This window comes from Vicugna pacos, chromosome 1 (genome assembly GCF_048564905.1).
Source record: "Vicugna pacos chromosome 1, VicPac4, whole genome shotgun sequence".
Classification (NCBI taxonomy): Eukaryota; Metazoa; Chordata; class Mammalia; order Artiodactyla; family Camelidae; genus Vicugna; species Vicugna pacos.
Window position 1 is genome coordinate 13,325,414 of NC_132987.1, and position 19,977 is coordinate 13,345,390.

Here is a 19,977-nt window from a genome sequence, read left to right on the forward strand (position 1 = left end):
TGCTTCCTGGACTTGAGTGACTTTTTCCTTTCCCAAGTTAGGGAAAATTTCAGGTATTATTTCTTCAAAAATTTTCTCAGGTCCTTTCTCTCTCTCTTCTTTTTCTGGGACCCTTAAAATGCAAATATTAGTGTACTTCATGTTGTCCCAGAGTTCTTTCTCTTAAACTATCCTTTCTTTTCATTCTTTTTTTTCTTTTTTCTGTTCTGCAGTAGTGATTTCCACTAATCTGCCTTCTAGGTCATTGACCTGTTCTTCTGCCTCATTTAGTCTGTTTTTGGTTCCTTCTAATGTGTTATTCATTTCAGTGATTTTAATTCTTTGCTAAAAACTTCACTCTATGCAACTATACTCCTCCCAAGTTCTCTGAACATTTTCACCATTATTACTCTAAACTCTTTCTTGGGTAGACTGCCTCTCTCTTCATCACTTATTTCCTCTTCTGGGATTTTTATCTAGTGCCTTGGCCTGGAAGGTATTCCTCTGCCACCTCATATTGTCTAAATTTCTTTTCGTATTTTTATATAGGTTAGTTACATTTCTCAGTCTTGGAGAGGTGGCCCTCTGTGGGAGATGCCCTATGCATCCCAGCAGTGCACTCCTCTCCTGTCACCCAAGGGCCAGTGTCCAGCAGGTGCCAGGGTAGAGGCTGGCCTGCATTTGCAGATTCCTTCCACAAGCTTTGGAATTGTTGCTTTCTTACTTCTGGTATCTGCCCCCTCATGGCTGAGGCTGGACTAGAGGCTAATGCAAGTTTCCTGGCAGGAGAAGCCAGTGCCTGCCCACTGCTGGGTGGAGCTTGGTCCTGGCCTTCTGGTGGATAGTATCTAGAGGTGGCTCTGGGCTTAGGAAGTCTACTGATGGGTGGCGCTGTGTTCCCACCCAGTATCTTATTTGGCTTGAGGCTTCCCAGTCCTTAAGCCTACAGGCTGTTGGGTGGGGCTAGATCTTGGTGCTAATGACCCAAGCAAGATGTCAGTCTCCAGGAAAGTTCATGTAGATGAACACTCCCTGAATTTCTACCAGCAGCTTTTATGTCCCCAGTGTGTGCCACAGCCGCCCCCTAGATCCTTAGGAGACTTTCCAAAACCAGCAGGCAGGTCTGGCCCAGATTCCTACAAGTCACTGCCTCTGCCCTTTGACCTGGTGCATGCGAGATTCTATGTATGCTTCCCTAGAGAATGAAGTCTCTGTTTGCCCCAGTCCCATGGGGCTCCTGGAGTTGAGCCCTGCTGGCCTTCAAAACCAGATGTCCTGGGGTCTCCTCCTCCTTCCAATGCTGGAACCCCAAGCTGGGGAGCCTGATGGGGAAAGGTCGGGACTTCTCAGTCCTATGGGAGGGCTTCTGTGGCTTAATTATTCTTTAGCTTGTAGGTCGCCCACACATGGGAAATGGGGCCCAATTATATCGTGAGCATACCCCTCTTACCAAGTCCTGCTGTGCTTCTCTCTTTATGTTTCCAGTTAAATAAGATCTTTTTTGCCGGGTTCCAGTTTTTTTTTTTTTTAATGGTTGTTTAGCAGCCAGTTGTGGTTTTGTTGTAGCCCTAGACATCTGTTTCATCAACTGATTTGCCCAAACTGCTGTGTGCCCCCCACTGCTGGGGCACCGTCCTTTCAAGCCCCATTGTTTCTCCAACTACCTGTAACCCACTCTGGGTTCTGCCGCCCAACTCTGTGTTCACAGGCTGGTGCTCAGGCTTCTTTGTTCTGCTTGCAGACCTATGGTTAGATGCCTTGCCCTCTCACCACTGCAAATCAGGGATCAGGTGAGCATCTACGCACCTGAATTCATTCGTTCATTCACTCGCTCATCAGTCATACTTTTTTTTTGAGCGTGTCATGGAAGCCAGGCGTGGTTCCAGTACACACGAAAGGTGAGCTAAGTGACTGTAGGTGGGAAGAAACTAAGGCTTGCCCTCTAGTGAGAAGACAGACCATAAATAAGTAGATAAGACATATGTCAAGTGATCAGAAATGTGAAAAGAACATCAGAGAAAGAGATGGAGAGTGACAGAGTGGGTGGTGCTTGTCCAGAACAAGTGGTCCAGAAAGGACCTTTCGACAAGGTGATGTTGGAGTAGGTCCCTGGGCATCTCAGGGTGGGTCCTTCCAGTCAGAGAAGGCAGTGAGAAGCAAGACTCCGAGGCCTGGCTATGGCTGTGGCTGTTGGAGCAGCAGCCCCAAGGTTGTTTGCAGGGAGGTAGGCGGGTGCAGAGGACTGGGGACAAGCTCGGGTGGAACCCTGTCGGGCCAAGGCAAGGACCTAGCATTTTATTCCTAGTGAGATGGAAAGCCACTGCAACATTCGAGAGGGCCGTGCTGGCTGCTGCGAGAACAGACTGGCAGGCTAGTTGGGAGACTTCCACAGCAAGCCAGGCAAAAGAAATGGCGAAGTATGTGCAACAGGCAGACACCGGCCCCAGGCACTGACAGGAGGCCGGCCGCTTGGCCCGCAGCCCTTTGGCGCCGCTCCTTGTCGGGGGTGGTCAGCAGGTGCCGGGGAAAGGGAGAGGTCTGGCCAGGTCTTACCTGGCTTGACTAAAACCAAGCGTTTGTTCATAGCAGGCGTTTTCTTAAATACATTTCATTTTATAATATCCTTTATTTAAGAACTGTACTTGTTTAAATCCGAAGCCTGGGTAAGAAGTGACTTCCTTCTAAATTTCCCACAGACTGTTGTAGCAGAATTTAAGAGTGAGAGAAGTGCTTCCTGGCAAGTCTTATGCAAGCGACATGCTGCTGTCCGCCTTTTCTGCCTTCACCCACTTTGCTTCTCTTGGACAGAATGTGCATGTCCCTGTGACACGTACATGGAACAGAGTCACGGGAAGGGCTGGGTGACGTGGGCCTTGCGAAAGCCTTGTGAATAACAGATTGATGAGGAAATCCGCTCCTCCATGATTTGCTTAACTTTCTTCTGTGTGTTTCAAAGGTCAGAACAGCAACTACCGAAGATCTTAACTGGCTGCTCCCCTGGACGGGCACTGCCACGCCTTCTGTGACTGCTCTCCTTCCGGTCGGGCAGTCACGGCCCCTCCTCCCCTGCTGATGCCCAGTTGACAAATCTTGGAGAGGCCTTAGTGGGCAAAGCCCCGACTGGTGAGCTCTCCCTTTCTTCCTGCCTTCCTGCCATGAAGTCACTCTATGGGGCCACTTCTCATTTTAAACCCGTGTGGGTTCAAATGCCTGGTGACCCTGAGTGGCTCCCGGTGACAGCCTGAGGAGACCTCAGGAATGGCCCTGACACTCCCAACGTTTCCAGCCAGCCACTCACTCAGTGTGCCTGAGGCAGAGGTCCCTTGATCTCACTTCATCCTTGGGAGATTGGAATTTTCCCTTTCAAAATAACCTTTATTATTTTTTTACCATTATTTTAATCTGAATAAATCAAGGGTAAGGGAGACAGGTGAATATTGCATGGGGGGACTTGCCTCAGGCTTGACTAGATATATGATAAAAATAAATCAACTGAAACAAGTTAAGCACAAATTTAGCCAGTTTTCTTCAAAGAAGAAAGAATTATCACAAAATTACAACTACCAGATGTAACTTTTAATTCAAATTCTTCATAAACAATTCTGATTTCTTCTCAGTCACAACTTTTAAAACTAGTAATAAAGTTGAATAGCTTGGGTTATAAGATTTTATCCACTTTAAATAAAGATGCCATATAATACTTTATTGTGGTTCACAAATATCAAAGTGCCTCTATATGGCTTCGGTGATTGCTATACAAGCCCTCAGTAGATAAGGGTCCTCTAGGTTTAAAAGTTAATTCCAACGTTGAGAAAGAAATACGAGGTGCAGCGACGTTAAGGTTCAAAGGCAAATGTTTAAGACGCCCACACAGCACCCAAGGAATCGGAACGCAGGTCTTTGTCGAAGGCCTGCTCCCCACCCCCACTCCAAGAAGACATTTAAGTTATGACTGAAATCAGCTCTGCACATCAGCAAATCCATGTGATGGGTATGCTTTCTAATAAGAGTTTGAAAGTTTTTTGAAATCAAAATATTTTCACTTGAAAATTTAAAAAATCTGTATGTTACTATTCCAATGGCATCCACACAAACTAAAAAGGTAACAAGAAACAGGTAAAATTAAGTTAAATGATAATTTATTTAATTCAATATATCCAAAATATTACCATTTCAACATGTAATCAATATTAAGTATTAATGAGACATTTAACCTTTTTTTCATACTAAGTCTTCAAAATCTGGTGTGCATTTTACACTTTCTTAATTTGGATGCTAGGTTTTCATTCAAAAAACTTGCTCTGCATTTAGATTTCATAAAATTTATGTTTGCAAAAGATGATTCACATACCCAAGTTATTCCAAACATACTTAAAAGTTTTCCAGTAACTGAGTTGAGAATCTGTGCTTAAATTAAGTACAATTTAAGAAAATTAAAAATTCAGTTCCTGGTTGTGCTGGCCACGATTCAGGTCCTCAGGACTCACACATGGCGCAGCAGTGGTAACTCAGAGCACCACAAGCCTGTTGGCTTAGGGTGGCTGTGAGCAGAATGGTGTTCAGAGCAGACTGGCTTGAATCTCTTCTTAAAAGTACATAACTTTTTTGTAGGTTAAACTTTTCACTGTTCTCATCATTTTATACACAGTTACATTTTTTCTTAATTATATTTTCTCACAAGATGCCATGTCTTCCAGTAAACTTTAAACTGCATTCAGATTTTATGTATGTATAAATGCTGCTTGGTGGATTATGAAGTGGTTTAAAATGATGCGAATTCTAAAATGACCCAGTTGGTTGTGCATTCTTCCGCAGGGCAAACATTACCACAAAGTGTTAAACCATCTCCTGAAAACAGTGTTAAAAAGGAGATCCCACTATATTCTTTACAAAATAGTGATTCATTATTCCTTGAATATTTATTTAAATGAAACAGTTCCTGAAAGTCAAAGTTAAAAAAAAAATTTTTATGCCTGAATGCCCCAATTAACTTCATGATCTCTTTACCAGCAGAACGTTTAAGCAATAAATGCTGCACACTTAGGTACTGACCGCATGACAACAGCTACAGAATTTCTTGTTTCACTTAAACCTGCGTGACCCTTGAAATGATAAAGCCCACTGATTAAAAGAGATGATCATATCTTTACCAAAGTGAGTCATTAATCCTGTGGTCAATCTGCTGCAAAAGCAGAGTGAGAATCAAACACTGGCTCCGATGAAGCGTGTGTGAAGGGAGGCTGTGTCCCTCCCTACACCTTGGCCCTCAGGCTTTTGCTTTGGTCCCACAGCTCCATCTTTGCCACTGCCGAGAGGTGGACTTCGTCGGGCCCATCTGCTATGCGCAAGGTGCGTGTTAGGGCATACCTGGAGGGACACACAGAGCAGGATGGCAGGACTTCCCAAAGAGGAGTGTGAAGCTTTAACATCATCACTGATTCTAAGCCAAGACTATCGTGTTTGGAATCTGGCCAAGGCAGTGATCAGAAAAAGAGCACAGGGAAAATCAAGGAAAGTAAACCCAAGGGCTTGAGAAATGCTATTTTAAAGTGCCCCTCACTGGGGAGTGGAATCTTAAAGGGCAATCGGTCAAACTGCAGCAGTGCGTTTCAAGGTCAACAACAGATCTCCTGAATGGCAGTGCGGCTCTCAGCAATCCAGGGAGCCTCTGCCTCCTGCAGGGGAGCAAGGACTGCTGCAGTGGGCTTAGTCGCAGCCTTGGTGCGCTGTAAGTACTCGAAGTTGCTAGAACTAAGAGTTACCTTAGGTGAGCCACAGGCAGCGAAGTGTAAATATATAACATTTATATACTATAAATATGTAGTACTACATACATAGTTCTTTCTTAAGGTTAAAAGTTGATGGGACACTAGACTCTAATCTCCAGGGTGACAGGGAAGGTGGCACCATGCCCAGTGGTGACAGGCAATGCAGAGTGTTCCTTCTTGACTCCCAGCAACCACAGCGCGGACCGAGTAGGTTTAACGGAGGCCACGGGGGTGGTAAAGCCTGGCTCTGGGCTCCCGCTGGCCGGCTCTGCTCCCGGCCCGCCCTCCATGTCAGGGCGTTATTTACAGCCCAGGACCCTCAGTGAGTCCCCTCCGCGTAAAGGTGAACACAACTGGGTGAAATGACAGTTGTAACCATAAGAGCAACTATTTATTGGCACTAAGCTCTACAGTGAAGTACCTTTATTACTGCAGTTAGCCTTCAGTTACTCTTTATTTTCTCCTTAAACAATTAGTATCAAGGTGCCTGTAGATTTTTAACTCCAAGCCCATCAAATGTAGACGGTGATTAAATGACATCTACTCACATGCTGGCCAGCGGGTAATCCTGGGAAACACCCGCACCGCCACACACTTGGATGGCCCGGTCAATAATTTTGCAGACGGCCCGAGGGGCAGCCACTTTAATCATTGCAATCTACATAAGCAAGATATAAAAAGAACGTTCCTTTCTTAGATAATTCACAATGTGGCAGAATTTGATATTATCTATATTTGCTTTGTGAAATGAAACGGGGGAACTTTCCCACACGCGTCATCCCTGAAACAGGATCTTTGATGAAAGCCAACGGAGATCCGCTAATGCAGCTAATGGCCGTATTTCAGTCAATACAGACCTTCTGGAAAGAGAGATCTCTTCCAAGTCACATTTTATTCACTTATTTACAATTTGCCTTGTTTCCAAAAGGATTTCAGGATTTCACATTCATCGCCTAAGGGATCACAAAAAGTCTTCACTAATCAGTTTTCTCTTAGCATTGCTTCTATAATTAAAGGATTGTGTTCTTATTCTAAATAAGCCAGAAAGATAAGAAGGCAGAGGTGCCTTTTGTGACACATTTACTATATGGCAGCACAGTGCTCTGCATCATTGGGGTCGCTCTTCACTAGAACCCGAGGCCACAGGCAGACAGGTTAGATTCTTTGCCCAAGGTCATGAGGTTAGCAGAAAGTGGCATACTGGGTACAATTCCAAGCCTGAATAGTGTCTAACATTCCCCTACCTTCCTATTGCTGCATCTCAAGAAAGTTGAAGACATTCTGCATCCTGAAAATCATTCCCTGCAGCAGCCCAGTGAAAGGAAAACTAGCAAGTGACACACACTTAAAACGAAAATCACATGGAAGCTTCTGAGTGCCCTCAAGGCACCATGAGACCTGAAATGTCCAGTGAGTGGGAAAAACTGGAGAAGGCTTGGCAGATGATGGTCCAAGGGGCCTCACCTCTTTCTTAGCACCAGCGCTGCCCAGAGTATCGATGCTGTGGGCGGCTTTCAGGGTCAATAAGCGGATCTCCTCAATGGAAATGCGGCTCTCAGCAATCCAGTGAGCCACCACCTCCTGCAGGGGAGCAAAGGGCCGGAAAAACGAGGAGAAGATGAGTTCAGGTGTCTGAAGTCCACTTGTAACACAGGCTTGTCATCTGGTGAAAACATTCTTTATGCTGAGGACTGTTCTCAGGCTTTACTTTATGTATTTTTAAATGGAAGAGTTAACTTGTTTGAGATATCAGCCAGCCACGTGCCTGTGGAATGCTGCAAGTAATACTGGCTGATTTTAGGAAAAAACTTTATTTGCTCAGAAAAATCATTTATTTTGGATGTCCCGATGTCTAAAATCAAGATGGCTGACCTGAGCAACTGTCTCACTATCAGGAAACTCTTGAGCTGGCCCTCCTGAATACTAACTGCAGAGTGCCACTGAAACTTGGTTAAAAGTAAGGTGTGACAATCTAGATAATTCATAAAGCCATTTCAGTGCAGGGATGGTCCAGCAGTCCTTTATTCTGTCATTACTATTATTTACTTAGTGAACATGACTATTTTCTTTGGTGAACAATTCTGTGAATTTTAACACATGTGCAGACTGATACAACCACAATCAGGATACAGAGTAGTTTCATCTCCCCCCAAACTCCCTCATGCTGCCCCCTTTTAGCCCCATCTCTAAGCTCTAGCAACAACTGATTGGTTCTCAATTAATATGCTGCTGCCTTTTCCAGAATGTCACATAAATGTAATCATTTAGCATGTATTCTTTAGAGGCTGGCTTCCTTCACTCAGCACAATGCCTTTGAGTTTCATCCAAATTGTTCAGTGTATCAGCTATCCATTCCTTTTTATCACCGTGTAGTATTCCATTGAAGGGATTTACCACAATTTGTTTATCCTTCACCTGTTGAAGGACATGTGGGTTATTTCCAGTTTTTGATGATTATTAACAGAACTTCTGTAAACATCTGCATATGGGTTTTTGTGTGAATATATCTTTTCATTTTTTAAAGCAGATACCAAGAGTAGAATTGTTAGGTCATGAGGTAAATACTTATAAGAAGCTGTCAGTCTTTTCCAGAGTGACTGCACCATTTTGCACTCCCATCAGCAGTGTATCAGAGTTCCAGATGCTCTCCAAACCATCAGCGCTTGGTATAGTCAGCATTTCTAAATTTTAGCCATTTTAGCAGAACTCTTAGCAAAGAAATAGAAGAAATAAAGAAGAACCAAATGGATATTTTATAACTGAAAAAATATAATAATTTAAATAAAAAGCTCAGTGGGTAGGCTCAAGAGTAGAATAGAGGGGACAAAGGAACAAATCAGTGAACTGGAAGGTAGGACAAAAGAAACTACCCAATCTGAACCACACAGAGAAAACACACTGAAACATTTTTTTTAAAGAACAGCATTAGGGACCTGTGAACTATAACAAAATATCTAGCATTTATGACATCAGAGCCCAGGAAGAAGAGAAAGAACTGAAGAACTATTCAACGGAATAATGGCTGAAATTTTGCAAGAGACATAATCTATAGATTTAAGAGGCTGAGTGAATCCAAAGCAGGATAAACCCAAGAAATCCATGCCAAGGCACATCACAGTTAAACTTCTAAAAACTAAAGACAAAATCTTGAAAGTAGCCAAAGAGGAATGACACCTATCGGAAAAATGTGTGTGTATATGCCAGGAGGAAGTGACAGGGTATTTCTCAAGGGCTAAAAGAGAAGAGTTGTCAACACAGAACCCTATGCCGAGTAAGGGTCTCCCTCAGGAGGAGAAATCAAAACATTCTTAGATAAGGGAAAACAGAGAATTTGTCACGTGTAGACCCAAAAAGAATGGCTAAAGAAAGTTTTCTAAACAGAAGAGTTAAAAGGAGCCTTGGAAAATCAGGAAGAAAGAACACAGTAAGAAAAAAATATGGCTACAGACAATTGGCTTTTCTTTTCCTCTTGAATTTTCTAACCTATGTTTGATGGTTGAAGTAAAACTTGTAACACTGTGTGATGTCATTCCAAATGTACATAGAGAAAATATATGACAATTGTATTATACAGGGATTTAAAGGGAGGTAAAGTTTTTATACTTCACTCAAACTGGTCAAATGAGGACACCAGTAGACTAGTGAGATACATAACTACATAAATATTATATGTGTATATATATATATTTATATATACATTGTATATATTTATAAGCAATATCTAGAGCAACCACTAAAAGAGCCATACAAAGAGATACACTCAGAAACATTACAGATAAAATGGAATTCTAAAAATGTTAAATTAACCCAAAGGAATGTAGGAAAAAGAAAACAGAAACTACAAACAGAACAAACAGAAAACAAAACATAAAATGGTAGACATAAGCCCTAACCTCAATTATTACAAAGACAAAGATTAAAAAACATGACCAAACTATATGCCATCTAGAAGAAATTCACTTCAAATATAATGATGTAGGCAGGCTGAAAACAAAAAACAAACAAAAAAAATCATGCAAACATTAATCAAAGGAAAGCATGAATAGCTATATTAATACCAGATAAAAGTAGACTTCAGAACACAGGAAATTACTAGAGAGAGAGAGGGTCATTATGTAATAAATGATAAATTTTCAGGAAGTCACAGCAATATGTATGCATCAAACAACAGAACTGCTGAATATGTAAAACAAAAACTGATAGAACTGAAAAGAGCAGCAAACAAATCCAACAGTCCTAGTTGAAGACGTCAACATCTCTCTCAATATTGACAGAACAACTAGACAGATATTAGCAAAGACAGAAACTTAACAATACCATTAACCAACAGGATCTAAGAGACATTTACAGAACACTCCACCCAACAACGCAGAGTATGCATTCTTTCCAAGTATCCACAAAACATATAATAAGATAAACCACATCCTAGTCCATAGAGCCAATTGCAACAAGCTTTAAGAAGTGAAATAAAACAGTTTGTTCTGTGAACGTTAATCTTGTAACCTGCTACCTTGCTGAATTCTTCGATCAGCCCTAGTAGTTTTTGTGTGGACCTTTTAGGGTTTTCTATATATAGTAACATGTCATCAGCATATAGTGACACTTTTACCTGTTCTTTTCCAATTTGGATCCCTTTTATTTCTCTCTCTTGCCTGAGTGCTGTGGCCAGGACTTCCAAGAATATGTTGAATAGGAGTGGTGATAGTGGGCAGCCTTGTCTTGTCCCAGATTTTAGTGGGAAGCTTTTGAGTTTTTCACCGTTGAGTACTATGCTGGCTGTAGGTTTTTCATATAGAGCTTTTATGATGTTGAGACATGTTCCCTCTATACCCACTTTGGCGAGAGTTTTTATCATAAATGGGTGTTGAATTTTATCAAATGCTTTTTCTGCATCGATTGAGATGATCATGTGGTTTTTGTCCTTTCTCTTGTTGATGTGATGTATTACACTGATTGATTTGCATATGTTGAACCACCCTTGTGTCCCTGGGATGAACCCCACTTGGTTATGATGCATAATCTTTTTTATGTGTTGTTGGATTCTATTTGCTAATATTTTGGTGAGGATTTTGGCATCTATGTTCATCAGTGATAATGGCCTATAATTCTCTTTTTTGGTAGTGTCTTTGCCTGGTTTTGGTATCAGGGTGATGGTGGCTTCATAGAATGAGTTTGGGAGTATTCCCTCCTTTTCAATCTTCTGGAAGAGTTTGAGAAGTACTGGTATGTGACCACAGTGGGATCAAAAACAGAAGGAAAACCTCCAAACACTTGGAAAGTAAGTAACACAATTCCAAGTGACCCATTTCCATGGATCAAAGAGGAATCCAAAGGGGAATTGAAAAATACACTGAATGGAATGAACATGAAAATATGATACATAAAAATTTGTGGAACACAGGTAAAGTAGTGCTGAGAGGAAAATTTACAGCATGAAATGCATAGATCAGAAAAGGGGAAACTCTCAAATCAATAATCCATGCTACCATGCCAAGAACCTAGAAAAAAGAAAAAAAATAAGTCCGAAGAACGCAAAAAGAAAGGTATGATAGCGTAGAAATCAGTAACATTGAAAATAGAAAAATAGAGAAAATCAGTGAAGCAAAGATCCTGTTACTGTTAAGTCACTGTATTGTATAATTTTATATATTAATGATTAATGTATGTTCTTTGAAGAGACCAATAAAATTGATAGACCTCTAAAAAGACTGACAAAGGAAAAGGAAGGCACAAATAACCAATTTCAGGAATGAAACAGGATGTCACTGAAGACCCTGCAGACATCAACAGGAAAATAGGAGAATGCTGTGAACAATTCTAAACACACAAAGTTGACAGCTTAGACAAAATAGACCACTTCCTCAAAAAACACAAACTACCTCAACTCATTCAATATAAAATAATGTGAATAGCCCTATAACTATTAAGGAAACTGAATTTTAGATTAAAAACTACCCCCATCCCAAATTTCCAGGCCCAAATGATTTCACTAGAGAACTCTATCAAATGTTTAAAGAAGAACTAACACGAATCTAGATAATCTCTTTGAGAAAGTACAAGAGGTGGCAACACTTCCCAAATCATTCTGTAAAGATGGTATTAGCCTGCTACTAAAACCAGATAAAAACAGTACAGACACGAACACTACTGAACAATATCCCTGATGAATACACGTGTAAAAATCCTTAACCAAATATTAGCAAATAGAATTCAGCAATTTATAAAGAGAATTATACATAATGACAAAGTAGGGTTTGTTCCAAGGATACCAAGCTAGTTTAGTGTGGAAAATCCGTCAATGTACTCTACCATATTAACAAGCTGAAGAAAAATCACATGGTCATACAAATTAATGCAGGGAAAATTTTCATTCAAGACAAAAAACTCTCAGAAAACTAGGTGTAGAGGGGGAACTCGACAAAGAGCACCTATAAAAAACCTACAGCTAACATCATGCTTAATGTCCCCTAAGAAACTGGATCACTCACATACAGCTGGTGAGGACGAAAATGGCACAGCCCTTCTGCAAAAGAGGTTGGTGGTTTCTTAAGAAACTAAACACGCAACTACCATACGACCCAGCGACTGCTTTCTTGGGCATTTATTCCAGAGAAATAAAGACTCAAGTTGATGCAAAACCCTATACTTGAATGTTTATAGCAGTTTAACTGGTAGCAGCTCAAAACTGGAATCAACCGGCATATCCCTCAATAGGTGAACAGCTAAAAACAAAAAAACTACTGATGCACATAAACTGGATGACTCTCCAAAGAGTCGTGCTGAGTGAAAAAAACCAGTCCCCAGAGTTCACATGCTGTATGATTCCATTCTTGAAATGACAAAACTAGAAAAATGAACAGATCAGTGGCCGCCAGGGGTTGGTGAGGAGGCGGGTGAGAGCAAAGTGAGTGTGGCTTTAAAAGGACAACGTGAAGGCTCTTCATGGTGATGGAAATGCTCTGTACCTTGACTGTATTGATGACAATATCCTGGTTCCAATAATCTAACAGTTTGGCAAGATGTTACCATTGGGGGAAACTGGGTCAAAGGTACAAAGGATCTCTCTCTATTATTTCTTACATCTGCACGTGAATCTACTGTGATCTCAAAAACATTAAACATTAGTACTTGCTTTTCATTTGGCTTAGGGAACGTGCTCTGAGTTTCCTCCACTGGTCAGAACTTGGAAGAGAAGCAGGGAGGTAAGTGGAAAAACATGAAGACGAAACCCTACCAGCAACCAAGCATTCAGAATTCACACTGAAACCCGGGAAACATAACAAATGCTTCCAGTTGGCTGTAGTAGGTTGTTTTTTTTTTTTAGTTCCCAATTCTAAACATAGAACCGATGTTTATGATGGAGAATAATATTTGTTAAGACTGATAAGCAGATAATTATAGTGCTCCAATTTGAGCCACATTAACTGCCCACAGCCATTCTTATGCTTGGCCAAGTTTGCTGTGGTGTATTTCCTCAACAGTGACTATTTGATCAGTTTCCCTTTCACAGTGATGTGCAATATGACAGCCACTAACTACACGAAATGTGAACTATGCCTACTCTGAATTGAGATGTACTGTAAGTGTGGGACATACACCCAGTTGAGAAGAATCAGTATTTTAAAAGAATATAAAAAAACCTTACTGCTAATATTTTTATATTGATTTCATACTGAAATAGCATTTCAAATATATTGGGTTAAATAAGATACATTATTGAAATCCATTTCTTTTTACTTTTAAAAAACGTAGCTACTAGAAAAATTTAAATTACATTTGTGGCTCACAATATATGTCTACTGAATGGCACTGCCCTAGAGGTTGAAACAAGGCTCAAACTTGTTTAACAATGTCAAGCAAGTTGCCAGCAGTCTGTCTTTTTGATGGCTGTAAAATGGGGTGATTATAACTTCATGAACAGACCCCCGTATACATTTACTTCTTAGCTTTAGAATAAAAGAAAATGTTCTCAGCTGGGTCTCTAAGGACCCTAGATTTGCTGAAAAGCATTAAGTGGGTGCTCTAAGGAGCTGCCAGATTTATTTACTAAGACAGAACTTTGATAAAGAACTTTTTGCTTTAGTGCCTGGAATAAATTAGAAGGCAGCTGGAAGGGGTCTCCAATTTCAGGGAAATGGAATGTTACTTTCACAAACTGCAAAAGAAAAAAAAACCAGCTGGCCCCAATCTTTGTTTACGACATGCTCACACATCTCTTTTGCTTTTGCCAGATCATTCCCCTCGTGCCAAATGCAGCAGGTTTCCAGTGAAGGGAGGCAGAGTGAAGCCCAGGCTTGTTCTGCTTGATACATTAACTTTAAAAAGCAGGGGAAAAACTGCCCTCTAGCAGAGCATTAAAACATCTCTTGTGAAAGCAGCACACGAGCAGAGTGCTTCTGTGTGTTCAGGATGCCTTTGGTGTCCTCCCCTCACCCTGCTCCAGGGTTTGGATGGCAACCTTGAAAAGAGAAAAGAGTAAGAAGTGACAGCGGATGCCATGAGCAACTCTACCGCTCCTACTCCAGCAGCAGCGCTGAGTGGCATCCATGGCCCTGGAAATCTGCGCCTTCTCACCTCCTCCCATGGTGTCCATCAAACAGCTGAAGCCTTGCCCTCCTCGTTTACTAATGGGGCTCCCCACAATTTATTCCTAGGCTTGTGCCATAGGAATGTGTCTTTCCATGAGAACATTGTTACAACTAAATCATAGATACGCCGAATAATATTTCACAAAAAGCAAGCATGGCCTATAGGAACTCACGGTAGAAAATGTACTGCAAAATTTTGTAAGTGTCACAAATGTACTTTACAAAGGGACCAATGTACTCAAATGTACACGTCCGGCAAACACAAATACAATTTTATCCCCGTGAGTTTGACCTAACACTACATGTTAGCAATCATAAGTACTAAATATTTAATAATAGTTTTTCTTGCCTTCTTGAAAGTTAGAAGGGTCTTGCAGGGCATGATTTGGATATCTCACATCTCTGAAAAATTTTCCATTTCAGCTCGAAAGCTCCTTTCAACATTTCTTGTAAGCAAGGAAGTCTGAAATGACAGCTTCTTTTCCTTCTTGATAAATATTCTCTAATTTGGATTATACTGCCCGGATGTAACTATATTGTCTGCTGTGCTTTGTAAACAACAGACTCAGCAGTACATAACGGAGAGATGAGAATTAAAAAAAAAATCATAAACATCCCACCAAATGTTGGTCCCATTTCTACTTGTATTTGCCCAGTGACAGGGCGCTCACTTCTTTCTGAAACAGTCCATTCCGTTTTTAGATCAACTCTCCTTTCACTGAGTTTTAGGCTGCTTTCCTTTATCTTTACACTTATCTGTCCTAATCCCTTCCAGAAAGCCCAAGGGCCAGGCTTCCTTCCTACTTACGACAGCCCTCTCAGATGCACAGAGAGCGCCACCGGACCAGGTTCCCTGCGGAACAGGAGTCTGAGGAAGTCGCAGGAATTGTCCACACTCTGTGCTGAGATGTCTGAAGCTCTTTAGGAGTTATTTAATCTTTCTCAGAGATAACTCTCTCTCATCAGACTATAATTAAATACAGACATAAATACACTTTGCGGAAAAGAATCATCTTGTTTATGCAAAGGAAATCTCTTGCAACCAAGAGACATTTCCTTCGCTGTTCTGGTTCAAGGTTGGAGTAGTGCATTGGGCTACAATAAATTCAAGTAAGTCATTGTCCTTACATGTGAATACAGCTGCTTCTTAAAGGCCACCCTTTGCTTTGCCCGTTCACACATGATCTGCAAAGCACGTTCAGCCAAACCCACTGTTCTCATGCAGTGGTGGATCCTGCCAGGCCCAAGACGGCCTTGGGCAATTTCAAATCCCCGACCTTCACCTGAGAGGAAGAAAGGAGAATGCAGATATGGTCACAGCCCATTTCTTTTGTTATTTACACAAATCCTGAGAAAAGGATGAGCTGCCCTCAATAAAAAATGGCATTCTGGGTAGGAAAAAAGTCAGTTCTGTAATAAGGGTCATCATATATTATAGAACTTTAAAAAAAATTTTTTTTTGAGGGGGGAGGTAATTAGGTTTATTTATTTACTTTTTTTGATGGAGGTACTGGGGATTGAACCCAGGACCTTGTGCATACTAGGCATGCACTCTGCCACTGAGCTACAGCCTCCTCTCTAGAACTTTTGATTTCTATTTTTTTTTAAACCACCATCATTGAATCAAATTTAGGGCCAAGTACCTACTCTGCATAAGTTACTCTGTAAGTGCTACAATGGTTACAAAGGTAGATAAGATACAGTCCCTACACCAGGAGTTCAGAACTAGAAGAGGGGGCAAGGATGCAAGGGATAAGGCACATGGAGAAGAACAAGGCAAAAGGGAGAGGCTGTCTGTTCACCAGGGTGCCTGGCGGCATCTGGGGCTTACTGAGTGGATGGGATGAGGAACACACGAACCTTCCTGAAAGGGGCCGTCGGAGATGTTCTCTGAAGGCTGGGTAGGAGTCCAACAAGCAAGAGGATGGAGTCATTCCAGGCATACAGTGTTTAAAGTTATTTATGCTTCTAATGTGTATAAAAGACTTGAATTCAGGAAGTACTGAGGTTTTATTAACACAAATAGTCAGAAGATCATGTTGTAGGAAAGTCGGTTGTCTGAATTGTATAATTTTTGTACTTAGCTGTGTTTTCAATTGATGTGATACACAAAACTACATCAAACATTTACATAAAACGCTATTATTCTGTAAGAAAATCCACCAAAGGAAAAAAAAATTCCCTTACAACTGGACTAAATAAGAGGGGAAAGTATCTAAATTATGGGAGACTTCGTATCTTTTCCATATTTAAACCTGAAAATATTTTAAAACACAATAACAGAGAATCATTTTTCCAAACTTATCTCACCTAATATTAAATTGGTGGCCGGAACTCGCACTTGGTTAAAATGGATCTCAAAATGTCCTCCGTGGAAATTATCTATGAAACAGAAAATAAAATGTTAAAGAGCAAAATGAGCTGACCAAAAAATAATCACAAATAATTAATCTAATGAAATATAATTACTCAAGGAAAGTGGGATTTAAAGGCGTCATATGTCACAGACATTCCTAGGTAGACCTGAGCCCTGAACCCCCAGCACCGTGCAGCCCAGAAAACACATGAACTGTTTTAGAAATTTTAAGAGATTTTAGGTATTATTTCATCCAAAGTTTTTTTTGTTTGTTTATTTCTTTGTTTGTTTTAACTCACTCTCTGAAGTTCTAGAGCTATGAAAAAGGAAGATGGCTCCATGGTCCAATCAGATTGTTATTTTTTTTATTATTATTGCTGCTGCTTTGACATTTTTTACATATGGGCTTCCAAAGAAAATTTTGCTTAGGAAAAAAAGGGTTTTAATGGTTCAGAAACTGAAAGTAAGAAATGTAGTGCAAGTTTCTTATTTTATCACTGTGGAAATCAGTGCCCAAAGATGTGAAGAACCTGCTCAAAGAGACAAAACAGGCTCAGCATGAGAGGCGAAGCAGGGGCTGGACCTTCAGGTGTGTTTGCTCCCAGTCTAGGCTTACTTGCTGTGTTTGCCTCTTGAAAATTCTGACATGTGACTGAGACTGGGAACATACGCACGCTGTGTCTCTATATCATCCTTCCTCCCTGCCAAGTTCTTGAGATCATCTCATGCTAATTCCACACCCTTTTCCTGTCAGAATAGACATTAATAATCAGCCTTGTCCACGCTGTTTCTTTTGGCCTTGGGCATGGGGAGTTGGAGAGGTGCTGGTGAAATTGTCAAAACTGGAATTTCAAACACAGGCTCTAAATGGAGGGTATGGAGGGTAGCCAACCAGAATTATAAACCCATTTTGGTGGTTTTCAGGCTGTTGCTCTGCAATCCAACAACATCCCATGAACAATTTGCTCCAGGGAGCTGGTTCATCCCCATCCTGCCGACACACTTGGCCTGTGGGTGCGCTCTCCAGCTGCAGCCCACAGAAGGGGATGCCACATGCGCCGTAAAACAGGTCCTGTGTCCACTCCTTGAACATTTACATTAGCCATATTCAATAGTAAAGAGAAGGCCAGGGTCACCACAAACCTGAAGTTCAGTCAACTTTTACACAGCATTTGTCACCTGCTGACAGCCATATAACTTCTTATTTATGTGTTTTTATTTAGTGCCCATCTCCCTGCCACTCCCCACTCTGCGTGTAAGCTCCACAAGGGCAGAGATCTTGGCCTATTGTGTTCACTAACGTATTCTAAGCTCCTAGAACAGTGCTCAGCATTCAATAAATACTTGCTGGGTGAGTAGCAAAGAAACAATGAACATGAGCCTGAGCAAAAGTATCCTTGCTTCTTAAAACTCCACCCAAGGACCAAAGGAATTAAAAGCTTTGCATTTGAATCAGTCAAATCCCATTGCTTATTAACAGTTCTTGTAGGTTGATTAAGGAAGCTAAACTTGAAAACAAAAATGAATGTTATTTTGGATTACCTAGATTTACTTTTTCCATGTCTGTTTCATTAATCCATCCCCCTGGGTAACAGAAGACTGGCGGGCAGAGTTGCTGTTCCTTGAATACCAATCGGTCCTTTTCCAAAAGCAGACAAAACGTGGTAGAATGCTGTACCACCTCCCTTTTTATTTATTCTATTCTGAACCCCTGACATTTATATTAAGAGCCAAAGGATTTCTAAGAACACATTTCATACATTAAAATGCTATCCATTCTCTTCAGGGTTACTGCATATTCTAGTCTTCCTGGCTTGCCAGTGGACAGACGTTGCTGATCGAGTACTTACCCAGGTAGCCAAAAACTGACAAAGGCCTTATGACTTCTACTCCAGGTGTGTTGATAGGAACAAGAATCATGCTGTGTTGTCTGTGTCTGGTCAAGAGAAATCCAGATGTTAGGAAAAGTTTGCTAAGTGGAAAAATAAAACACATGTTAGGTGGAGTCACAGCTGTCATTTTTTCATGGTTATCATGTAATCATGGAAGCAATGATGTCTGGAAGGGGAACTGTGTAAAAGACACACATCAAGTACATTCCGATGCAGGCTGTGATCTGAACAATAACCATGATTTGAAAATACGTAAAAGATAGTTTGACTGAGGTTCCTCGTTGCTCAGCAGTGGTAACTGGGAACTGATACGCAGTATCAAAGATTTCAAGCCTACTGCCTTGGATTTAAACATCTAATCCCTTAATTACTTACAGACAGTTCTGAAAAATTTTATAGGTCTTGTAATCTGATCCAAACAGCTTTGAGGATTCAGCAACACTTCTTAACACAGGAAATTCCAAAGTGAAGAATGTGTAGCAGCACCCCCTAAAATGTTACTCCTAAATATATGTTTTAGCGAAATAATTGTAAAATAGCTATATGTCACATTTAACCTCATATTTTATACTAGTATGATTTGTAAGCCCGAATGGTATATTTTAAGTAAATGAAGTGGATAGCGAGAAAGACTGACTCTTATTCCTCCACAGATTTCTCAATCACTATTGCTATATTACCTGGCTGCCAAGACATTGTTAGTTCTTCCCATAACAATTGCAATTTTGCACTTTGGATTCCCAGCTCCTAAAACCAGGGAGAAGAGGAGAAGAATACATCACAGAAGGAAATTTTCAGTCTGAAATTTCTCCCTAAAAGTTCTCATCCTTCCAAGTTTATCCCTGGCAAAAAACAACTAGGAAGAAAACCCCTGATTCATTAAAAATAATGCTATGTATAAAACTGTGACTCATCCAAGAAAAATAACTAGACAAGGCCAAGAACGGACTCCCTCAGTGAGAGCTGCTGCCCCAAAATAACCAGAATTCGAAGAAGCAGTGACACAGCTGCGGCCCTAAGACAGAAGGACAGCTCTCCGCTCATACCATTTCAGACGTCAGCATGCTCGAAAGGTGGTGAACTTCTAGCATATTTCCTTCTGTTTAGATCTCATATTTCCTGACATATGGACAAGAAGTATATATAACTCATATTTAAAGTATGTAAAACCAGCGGCTGAGAAAGACCTAATTTCTCCAACCGTGGCGTTGGGTGAGGGTGAGTCTGAGGATCCCAGTACCTCTCCCAGACCCCCTCACTTGCCCTAGCGATGTGATGGAGCAGCTGAAGATGATTTACTTGAGCTGTCTACATATATGAGGCTCTGTTTCCACCCTCAGTAAGCCTAGGTTCTCATTTATTGATTTATTAAGGGTTAGAAATTTGAAAATATA

General features: G+C 41.0%; 1 protein-coding gene across 1 annotated transcript in view; it reads right to left on the bottom strand.

Annotated features, from left to right (window-relative positions):
• Positions 1 to 4,101: 4,101 nt before the first annotated feature.
• The window catches only part of ACAD11 (acyl-CoA dehydrogenase family member 11), an 81,552-nt gene continuing 65,676 nt past the window's right edge, over positions 4,102 to 19,977 (bottom strand). The window contains exons 14-20 of the mRNA XM_006214566.4: positions 19,264 to 19,330; positions 18,542 to 18,627; positions 16,646 to 16,717; positions 15,464 to 15,618; positions 7,212 to 7,328; positions 6,296 to 6,405; positions 4,102 to 5,346 (exon numbers count right to left, since the gene is read on the bottom strand). Coding sequence (XP_006214628.1) covers positions 5,232 to 5,346; positions 6,296 to 6,405; positions 7,212 to 7,328; positions 15,464 to 15,618; positions 16,646 to 16,717; positions 18,542 to 18,627; positions 19,264 to 19,330 — 722 coding nt within the window. The 3' untranslated portion in view covers positions 4,102 to 5,231. The remainder of the gene's footprint in view (positions 5,347 to 6,295; positions 6,406 to 7,211; positions 7,329 to 15,463; positions 15,619 to 16,645; positions 16,718 to 18,541; positions 18,628 to 19,263; positions 19,331 to 19,977) is intronic.